This window comes from Nicrophorus vespilloides, unplaced genomic scaffold (genome assembly GCF_001412225.1).
Source record: "Nicrophorus vespilloides isolate i.1.1-1 unplaced genomic scaffold, Nicve_v1.0, whole genome shotgun sequence".
Lineage (NCBI taxonomy): Eukaryota > Metazoa > Arthropoda > Insecta > Coleoptera > Silphidae > Nicrophorus > Nicrophorus vespilloides.
This window is the reverse complement of record NW_017097714.1, coordinates 56348-68265: the sequence shown is the minus strand read 5'-3', so window position 1 is coordinate 68265 and position 11918 is coordinate 56348. Positions and strand designations below refer to the sequence as shown.

Sequence of the window (11918 nt, the reverse complement as noted above, 5' to 3'; positions counted from 1 at the left end):
CTAACCTAACCTAACCTAACCTAACCTAAATAAAAAAATGTTTATGAAGATGTCATAGTTAAGTTGTAAATAGAGTTCTATAATGATCTAAAATAGAATATGACTAACACTCAATCATCAATTGTCGTTGGTGCGTTAATGATAGCTTATTAGAAATGTCTCACATTATGTGGAGAACGATGCGTTTAATTTAATTACTTTTCATTAGTGAGTCTATTGTGATAAAGGGATGTAATATAATGTGATATTGTGGCATCCTCCATAAACTGGTTTCAGCTTCACATGACCCCCACATACAGCGTACTATGTTGCTTCTGACAATGCGGTTTAACCAATGCATGCAAGAATTTTCCAATATGCTGAATATTACCGACACTCTCGAATAATCAATTACAACTGTCCAGTTCACAAGCACAAGACACACTAGATCATATTAAAATATCTTAATAAAAAAAAATCTGTTTCAGTTTTAGAATAAATCTGATTTAAATATATACAGTTAAATGTACGGCACAATGAGTGACATTCGCTATAATAAAACGATATAGGAAACGTAATATTCAACATATAACATTTGATATGCCCTCAAAAACGGTATGGTCATTTCACGTTTTTTATTACAAATATATGGAGTAATGCTCAGTGTTTGCATTATAATGAACGTATGCGATGGTTATTTTAATGTGCACCGAAATGGAAATACAGACAATGGGGAAATCAAAGCAGGGGAAGGCCTATACACGAAAAGTCGGTAAATATAAAATTTCAACGTTTACCACATAATACCTGCATCGATCGAGCAAAATTGTTATGTGAATACACAGGAATGACGATAAAATGGATATAATCGCTGCTGGGGCAAGCATTAAATTGGAGTTTCGTTTAAAGTGTGGTTGGATGGTGGAACACCAATTCCTCGCTTACCGTTTTGTTGCGTTTTAAGTGGAGACACGTCGTTGCAAGTGGCTAACGAATGAATAACGTTGCCGACACAATTTAATTAGTTGTCATTAGTGTTCCACATTTTCCAGATGCTTCAATTACATTTCAGAATCACAAGTGTAATTCCAATATCTAAGGTGCAATTAGCCAAACCTTCAATGAAATATCCAACTTTTAGATCTTTGCTATTTCATTATTTATTATTTTATGAAACTTTATTTCAATAAAAACTGCAGTTATCAAATCAAATATGTGTAATTTATAACATTTATAGAACTTTTTTTTTTATTTTCATAATTTACAATTTTTCTTTTACACCATTATACAATTTACCAATATACTTCAAAAATAAATTAAATCATCAATTAACTGCCGTGATGGCACGTAGATGGATCACCTGTCTCAGGCAGATGTTAACTTTTATAAATTTGTACATAAGATACATGCATTTTTTTTATATAGACAAAAATATTAGGATTTTTTTATAAACATATTACTGAAGTAATAATTTTTAAATTTTGAATCGATACTGAATTTCATTGTAATTATTTTTTTTTGAGGCTAAATATAATCTATATTTAATAAATATGGATATTATTGATTATAGTATTTATTTACAATAAAGAAGATCGGAAAGTTTCTTCAATATTATTTATATAAATTCCTTACTAAATTTCTTTAGATAAACTAATTGACGTGCACGCTATATAAAAATTTCAATAAAGAATGCAAAGTATGTAAAATATTTTATAAATATTTATAAGCAAAAACAAAATTTAGATACATAATTTAGTAGTTGCAGGAAATGAAGCCAACATTAGATGTGCTACATGACTGGGTCATGGGGCTTGTGGGGAGTAGCAAATGGTCGAATTGCATGTGCATTACAATGTATTGCCAGCAAATCACGTCCGTCTAATCGCACTATATACAATGTGGCAAATCTTCGCGCGATTACGAAAAACTAAAGTAAACATATACATCACGACCAGCAAATAGAGGCGAAAATTTATAAACTCCATTAATTGCGACACGCTAAAACAATGCATGTTAATGTTGTAACGGAAATCCAATATTAAACTTCAAAGTGCATTCGCCGTATCGTGAAATTATATAATTCCATATAGTAGAAAACCCAATTACAGTTATCACATGAAAATTCATTCTTCTATTAATTTGAAACAGCGTGCGTGGGATTAATTGTAACTCACTTAGGGCAGGTTTAAAGTGCTCCGATTCTTTCTTTAGTTATTTCAGTAATGCAATTCCACTTTGCGAAACAAAATTGATCATGGCATTCGCAGCAGCAGTGGTCACAGATAATATTAGAGACCAACATTTGGGACTGCTCTCCGAGGATTTTCATTATCCTGCATTAAAATCTACTTAAATGTGAAAGTTCGCAGACTTTAATTATTTCAATTTTTCAATTCATTTAAAACATATCCAATCAATGTTGATTGTATTGCAAATAAAATAAAAACAATAGAAATGCTTTAATTATAAAAGTAATTCAAATGTAAATTAATTACATTTCAATAACTTTTATTCTCGAATAAAATTAATTGAAAGGAAAAATAATTATAAATTTAATTTGATCACTACATGCATAATTAAAATAAAGTACTTAAATGCAATTTATAGTGTACAAATAAATTGCATACAATTTTATAATTTCGTCGTATAATTACAAGGAAAACTAACATTAATTATTAATTAAGTAAAACATAATTCAATTATTTTAATCCCAACACAAGATAATCAATATTTAAATAAATTTCAAATTTATTTAATTATAATTTATTTAATTTCAAATGCTTTAGATGTTTCAAATCAAATTAACTGATATTATTTGTTATTGATTAAAATGCTTCGAAATTGAAACTCCATTGAAAAACGAGGGGAAGAAATCTAGATTGTAATGTGGATACTGTGCGAGTAATGCATATGACATTTCATATATTCGGATATTCCACGCGAACAAAAACATTTAGCTAAATTTTCTGCTAGTGTCATGTGACATGAACATCATGATGAATAATGAAAACCCAACATGGCTTCAAATAAAATAAACACTTTGTATTTCTTTTTCTAATTTAAAACAAAAGGAAGATAATTTCTATACATGCATACTTTTAACAATTGCATCAGTTTATCTTTTGTTATTCTTAAAGTGTTGTATAATAATATACATAGCCTATATGATGTGTTTTTGAATATGTTTCACTATACGAGTAAAGATCCGGAAATTTTGGAACGGATTAAACTCGTTATGCGAGGTTCCACTGTATATATATACAATTTAAAAACTTATTAAATCAACAAATTATGTAAGAGACAAATATTTAACTTTTATAAAATGTTCAAGTATCCTATTGTTTTATATAAAATATTATAATTCCATCATATTTACTTGCGCGCTAAACATCTATGAAGATTCTCTGGAACAGAGAATTCGAGACAAAGTAAAATTTGTTTACTTTTCGTTTAATGCATCCTAATTATATTATGGTTGTATAATATAAAGCATTACCATTAGCTTATTCATACAAGAGACGGAGCGTAATTCTCTGAAATTTATTTTTCTTAAATAAGATTTATCATATCATAATACTTTTTTTTTATATTTATCTATTATCTTACGAGTTTACATGTTATAAATATTATTCTTTGTATTAAAATTGAAATAAATTTTAGTTATTATTATATAATAATATAAAACATTATAGATAATTATTATAGGACAAATAATTACTAAATAAGGCGGAAAGACTAATTAATTTATTACTAATATCAGTCTTTTTTAAATATTATTCTGTTAATAAATTGAAATACATTATCCAATAATAAATAAATAAAATCAACAGTTTCCTTACTACAACCCACAAACGTCTGGAAGAAATTCGATATCCCAACATTTTATTTTATGTTTGTATCACTTTCCTTCATTGTTAAAATATTTATAAAAAAGGTCTCTTCCAGTCTATACCTTTTTGTGTGACTCTCAATATACCCATAGAATAACATAATACATTGGCATTTTAGATAGCAATAGTATATGAATTTAAAAATATGTGCAAAATGAATAAAATATTATAGATTACTGTTCTGACGCAATTAATACAATAATTATAAAAAAAAGTAAGGAAATTAAATTAAATCTTGTCCTTTTTACAGTTTAAGTATATTTACTTAATGCATATGACAAAATATAATAATACTCGCAATCCTCAGGAAAATACCTTTTTTATTTAAGGATACATATTTCAGTTCTAAGGATTATAAATTACGTACAAAAACTGATGCGGAGCAACAATAACTTTTGTATATATAATAAAAAAAATACGGTTAAATGGTCGAATTAATCTTGGGTTTATCACGACAATAAACATATAAGCTTAGTATTCGCATACAAAAAAAAATATATGCATATTTTAAAAAAATATAAAATTTCGTAACGAAATTGGGTAATTAACGCTTAGAAAATAAAAATAATCAATCCGATTTCAGTATTTTAATTAGTGATCACAGACAACTAATTTATGGAAAAAATATATACACATGAATGAAGACAGAGTCAGTTAAAAAAATTAAGTAATTAATGCTTTCTTGTAAAACTGCTTCAGATTAGTGGAAACAAAAAACTGTTCGAATTCAATAAGGTTTAATTAGCGTTCAGAGACAACATATTTACTCCTGCCAGACACCTAATCTAGAAATACTCGAACTGAAAACCGTGGGCCTTTATTACGTTTTCCTCGCCATTCAAACCGCCGACAGATACACACACACAATTAGCCATCCGAAATGGTTGCGTAATATATTGATCTTCTGTAATCCCTGTTTCTGTATAAAATAGTAATGAATCTATCCGTATAGTATTGACAATGGATAAAGTACAATGACGCATTTCGTGGGATTTAAATTTCCACGTCTGTGCATTTTCCATGGCCCTTTTTGTGTTGTCTAAATCGCTAAAAGTACGTGTAGTTGTCAGGGGATTCATTAAATTAAACATTTGCTTTGCCTGTTATTTACAAGTATCGAAGAGAAGATAAGAGCGGATTTAATTCCTGTCGTAATTAAAAGTTGGATAAACGTGGTTCGGATATTTACTCTGAGATCTAATGAACGGCATGGCATCATGTGCAATGTCCTTGGGCAAGCAAACATACACTGTCCACATATTCAATAAACACCCTATATACATGAGCAATTAAACACCTATTTTTAGTAAGAACTCCCTCAAGTCGCAATAATAATAAAAAATAAAATTTACCGTCGATTTTATTTTTAGAAAAAGGTGGAATACGGGTACTTCGTAAAAATCAATAAATATCGAGGAATAAATCTGAAATATTAATTCAGCATTGAATCTACTCTCGTCTATATTCCTTCCATCAAATGCTTTTTTATATTATTTCGACAACGTTTCAGTGAGAAAAACTTTATGAAATTTAATTAAAATGGTAATACGGTTTATGCAAATTACCATTATATTTAGCGCAATAATTATAATGACATAATATAACAATTTGATATTGATTCAACACTATTATGAACATTATTATTATATTATTAACAAACAAAGTATCAATTTTTTTAGAATAATCAAGTTATTACAATGTATCGCTGAGGTATAAATTCTTATGAGGCAGATTTATAAGCTAGTTAATAATATCGCATGTTCGTTTGTAGCATTCATAAAACAGTGCAGCAGTAACTTTCTAAATATTAACTGTAAATATGTATGTCCTGCTACAGATGTTACATAAAAAATATGTAAGAAACAAAAAATGTGTATGGAAAATTGCAAAAAGATAAGATGTTTTTTGAAAGTCAATAGTAGAATGTAATTTATGCTGAAATTCACAAGAAGACTTGTTTCTGAGAAAATATTGCGAAAAGGCTTTAGTTTGGCAGATAAATCGATCTTCGGGGATACATCAGAAAATCCTGCAAGCAATTTATATGCGGGTATAAAACACACACACACATATAAACATGCATGCACGCATAGACATTGTGAAGTAAAAGTTTGTCCGAAGTTGTACGTGAAAATTAGAAAGGGGAGCGGGAACTTCAAAAATTTGCATGGGTTTGAAACGTCACGATTTATGACGATTATTAAGGAAGTGGTATAAATCATTGCTATAAAAGTGGAACTAGCGATAAAATCTTACCTGAATAGCAGGAATCCCAATGATGTCACGGCGGCGCGACGCACATCGTCGTTGACATCGGAGACCTGGAATACAATAAATACACGAAAGGTCAGTTATCGAACATAAAAATGTATTTAATGGCAAATTCATATTTACGTGCTGACGCCATGCATGTCATTACACATTGGGGTGAACGTACACACAATGAATATTTTATTGTTACATTTTATTTACTTTTTTTTATTTGCGAAAAGGCTATTTACAGAGACGCTGCTGTATTACATAATATTTACGTGCCATTTTTCTAAATAAAGAATACACATTTCATGTTTCAACATTATATTTTTAATATTTATTACCAGAAAATACATTTATTAGGCGGAAGTACTTTATATTCTTCCAACTAATCTGTCAACATGTTTCAAAGCAAACCTTAAATATTATAAAAACAAATAGTCATTTAAGTTTATATGTATACGTATCAGAAAATACGGAACATAAAACAATAATATTGTAAGTTTTTGGTGCTAGGTACGAATATGATGAAAGGAGTCCTTCATATCGCACACAGTATAGCAAGGTGATTCTAATCAATAGTTAAAACTTAATAAAATACGTTAATATAAACGTTGGATTGAAGTTGTTATACCATTAAAAATGATTTCAAATAAATCTAAGATGTAAAAACTATAATATGTATGCAATCAATAGACTGTTCTATATGTATTTATTTATATAGTCTCAAAATATTAGTTATATTCTTAAAAATCTATAATGATAGATAATTGTATAAATTATTGTTTTAAGTTATAATATTTTGTATTACTTTTGTTTCATTATTTTTGTCTGTAATTATTTGGGTTATTTTAAAATTATTACAATAAATATTGTTGTTATTATCTAAATGTTTAAAAGGCAAATTGCAATTATGAAATCTATAAATAAAAATGTATTGTATGATATAATCATTTTGATGAAAGTTTTCCGTGGCAACAAAATATTTACACCGACGTCTTAAATCTAATCAATAAAACATATTTCGACCCCCACGTAAATGAGTATCATATGTTACTACAAACCTAATACAGTACACTTTCTGCAAATTATACCCATCGCCAGTACCTCGAAATGTGTAGTTAATGGCATTATCAAATTATATACACGTACAAGAAATTACGTGATTAAATTTACGACAGCCCATATATATTATCCAATTCTACTTGAGATCATATAAAATAATTCGTTTCATGGTCATCATCTTGCAATATCGTAAATAGAAATTTCAATGGAGAAACAGAGGTAAGAAAAAAAATCTCATAAAAGTAACTTACAGCAATGTGAAGGAGGCGACGTATAGCCAAATTATTGCCGGTTCCACAATACGCCATGGCCACTGTGTACATCGCAGAGCGTCGTAAAATTGGATCTTTGTCCAAAACCAAACGACTTATCAAATCGTCCGCTTCTTCTAAACGGCCGAACATTGTTAATGCGATCCCCACAGCCAAACCCCGCAAGATTTTTTCGTGTTGACTTTCATGACAGTACTTGAATGTATAGAATATTTTTTATTAGAAATACTGTAGTTGGTGGATCTTTTTGAAACTTACTGCGACCATATCTTCAATGGCTTCTCCATGTTTTGATCCTAGCATTATCAAACCCATAGCTATACCGGCCGCTTCTCCGACAACCGCATCATCCTGATACAAATTGAATTTAATTTGTTCATAAATATCTTCATTTCGAGTCCCCATTGCAGCTAATCCAATTCCCAAACATCCTCCATGCTTTATTATCTAAAACAATAAATAAATCAAATAACTATAACGACATATTTTATTATTCAGCTAATAACTTCTAAAATCATGATTACTTAATATTTCTTACTTCATTCGGAGCGTCCTTTAGTTGTTGTAATAAGTATGGTGTAATTTTAGAGCCATGATTAGCATGTATCAATCCAAGCGCATATAAAGCTCCGCTTTCCGTGTATCCTGCAGTAGGACCTGACTCTTTAGGTAAATAAGTTTGCATGAAATTCAAAGCGTCCTTTTCGTGGCCCCTGTGAATAACTCCAAGTGAAGCGACAGCTGTCATTTTTGACCAATTTGAGGCGCGCGATAACCATTCTAAATTGTCCCTATAAATTATTAATGCTTACATATGAAAGAATAAGACCATATTATCCAAATACCTCAAGAAGCAATCACTCGTAGTACCGGAATGCATGAATGCATTAGCAATCACCACGGCCGTATGACAAATACTGGGCCTGGCTGAGTCCTTGGTGTGTTTCAATATTAGATAATCAGTTTTATTGGCACGGATCAGAAATTGTAGATGTAAAAGTATGGAAATCTCCCCGGATAGTATTGTCTTTAGTTTGTCTATGTTCGCATCATATTCCCGAACATCCTGAAAACATAATTACTATGGTAAAAGGTCAAAAGGCAAATCAATTTTAAAGTACGATTGTATTCGAATCGAATCCCGTGTTTGATGAGGTCCCAACGTTATTCGCAATTGGGGATTCTTTCGCGTGATGCAAATGATCCATGACCAAACCTAGAAACTCCTGCGTTGCAGATTCATACAAATCGAAAGCGATTTGGTACGCGGTTAGTTCATCTTCCATTTCACCAGCAGCCAGGCGACTCAAAATTCGTGCGACACTATTTGCATCGTCCAGAAATATGAGGCATTGACAAACATTAATGTAATCCGGCGTAGCTAAGCTTCCGTACAGATCGACTAGTTTACGCAATAGCGTGTTTCTAAAGGATCTGTTTTGTATTAAATTCATAGAAACCTGTAACATAAAGCTATTATGTCTGTTAAATCACATAAACGATATACGCTTACATCGTATGCATATTTTAACATTTTGTATATGTCCCCGGATCTAATTATTGCAGCTTGAAATATATCTAATCGCCTAGCCTCTAAAGCAATGCCCAGGGCATGCTGGAATTGATTTTCCGCTAAGCATCTCTGGAACATTTTGTTGACAACGGATTCTAATGTTGCATCAATCTTAGTATCCAGTTTCTTCTCGTCGATTAAAGCTTGTCTTAATTTAATGTATTGATCGATGCATTTTGCTAAACATAAATAAATAATTACATGTACTTCAATATCAATATTTTTTCTTACATATCATTGTTTCGACGTATTGGCTATTTGAATACACATCAAATAAAGTTCCTGCTCCCAGAGCATATGAAAGAGAATCATCGTAAAATCCCAAGTGGTAATAGACTTTACTAGCCACTAAAGCGGCCAGTTCGCGCTGTTTGAAAACAGGATCTTCTTGCAAAACTTCACTGTGATAAAAATATTTCATATAAAATTCGATTTTTCAAATGTATTATTATACAAGTTTGGATTAAATAGATCAAATAAAAAAATATACTTACATTTTCTCTATGGATTCGGATATTTCTGGCCAGAATTCGTCAACAATACTGTCTAATCTTCTTAAAGCAAAAGTTTTTATATCATGACGGGGTTCATCGAGAAGGGATAATATCCCAGCTGCAATTTAAAATATTTTTTTATTCATCGTATGTATTAATAATATTAAATAATCTGTTATGTAATGCATATCTGATTTATTAAGTATGTACCTGTTTGTATCGCCCTGTATATATTAAATTTAGCTTAGGTATCGTATGCAACCAAGTATACACATCAAACTTATAAAATACTATATTTACTAAAGAAAAATATTGTTTACAACATACAGGGTGGATTATATACAATAATTATATAATTAAATTATATAAGGTCTAATTTCTAAATACTACTTCATATTATGTAATAACTAAAATTATTTTTTTAAACCGAAAATTTTAGTTTAGTTCATTTAATAATTTTTATTATTCCCGAGATTAATATATATTATAGTTCAACATCTTTTGAAAACTTATATAAACTACATCATTATTAATCAGTAGTCCTTTATGTAAGTATTTTTATCAAATTGTTACAATAAATTTTACTTTACTTCTATTTCTTCTACAATAACATTATAAGTAATAAAAATGATTTATCATTTCAAAATGCAAACATAGACAATATACATAATCTTAATACAATACTCATAATAATATGTAATGATTAATGATATTTTTTTCTAGTATATGCTACTATAGATTTTTATCAAGTATGTTATAATAATTATGAAACAAAACGTATACGTTTCCAAGTCCAGATGATACAGCATTGTTTAATAAAACCACAAATAATATATAGGATGTATAGAATCGCATATAATACATACGAATACGAAATATTTACATATATTTTCATAACTATTAGTTTTAACAGGCCAGACTTGTGTTATGCTAATAGAGAACTTCATAAATGTATATCGATTTGACGATATAAACTTTAGCATCATCGTGCTTTTGTACAAGAGATCTTAACCAGAAATGTGGTGACTTGCGAAACGCGCGACTACGCGGAATAAATCAAATTATATTTACATCTTAAAAAGGAAGGATGTTTCATTACCTGCTGATGTGACATTCATCCTGGATTCTCCGTTGCACTTTATTAACTCTGCACGAATTTGTTCCGCCGATTTACCGACTTTACTAAAGAACAAGTCACTAACGCTTATGCCAGTGACACCAAAGCTTACGTGATTTGCACTTAAATATTTTTTTAAATTATTAAAATTAAATGAAATATACACTTTATATAATTAAAAGCATATATTGAGTTCTATAATTGCATAAAGTATTGAAGTTATATATTTTCATTATTTAAATTAATTTTAAATGTCTTTATAATCTAATGACTATTTTAAGTTGGCTACACTTCTACAAACCTGCACTATCATTTGACATAACATTTTAAATTATTTGCAAGATCCTAGTATAGTTGGTTGCATATAGTGAAATGTAATAAAATAGGAAAAATAAATTTAATTGTGGATATCCAATTACCAAGTTTTGGATACAGGCTAAGTACACCACAGGAGGCAAAAGTCTCAAAAGATTTACGAAGTTACATAACTCACTCATTAAACAGACTTTAATATTATATATTTATAAAACAAGTAAATAATAAATTAAAATGATTAATTTGATATTAAGATATCGAAAATACAATACATTCAGAGTTGTAAATGAAATGTTTAAGGAAATAAGGAAATATTGGCGTTTAGTGCATATTTATTAAATTTTATAAATTTAATTATATAATATTGAATACATTTTAAATGGACGAATTTTGCATTATACATATTATAAATGAAATATAGCTGTATACAAAAAATACAAATTGAGATTGCGACATATAATAATAATAGTATAAATAGTAAAAAAAATATCTCAGATGCATATATCTGAGAATATAACATATCACAATATGCGAGTATCATAAGTATATTTTTTTTTATGTAATATATGCATCTACTATAAAGTAGTAGTTCAGCTAATAACTACACAATGTTACATGTAATGGCTTTTCGAATAAAAATACTGGCAGTATACTTAATAGGCTTGCCATAGTAGCTTGGCTTAAATTTAGCACGTTCAGTGAATATAGTTGCAGTTGTTTCAAAAACTAACAAACAATAAAAAAAAATAGTAATTAATTTTTAAAATACAGTTGCAACTAACACTAATAACAAAAAAATGCTTTTGTAGTTTGTTTGTTTTTTTTTGTAAAAATATAAATACAGTCTTAAAATTACATTATATTAAATGTAATGTGTGTTTAACCCAATTTCATCATTTTGCCTTAACAATAAATAATAATTTAAGAACAAGTCATTTCAATTATATATGTACAATAAAT

At 29.0% G+C, this 11918-nt stretch overlaps 1 protein-coding gene across 1 annotated transcript; it reads right to left on the bottom strand.

The window, feature by feature from the left end:
- Positions 1-6121: 6121 nt before the first annotated feature.
- On the bottom strand, positions 6122-10644 carry LOC108560798 (26S proteasome non-ATPase regulatory subunit 1-like). Its single transcript, XM_017918478.1, has 10 exons — positions 10626-10644; positions 9527-9644; positions 9264-9433; positions 8973-9211; positions 8581-8919; positions 8305-8525; positions 7998-8250; positions 7718-7906; positions 7439-7654; positions 6122-6190 (listed from the first exon to the last, which is right to left on the bottom strand). The coding sequence occupies exons 1-10, from the start codon at positions 10642-10644 to the stop codon at positions 6122-6124; spliced, it is 1833 nt and encodes a 610-aa protein (XP_017773967.1).
- Positions 10645-11918: the final 1274 nt, after the last annotated feature.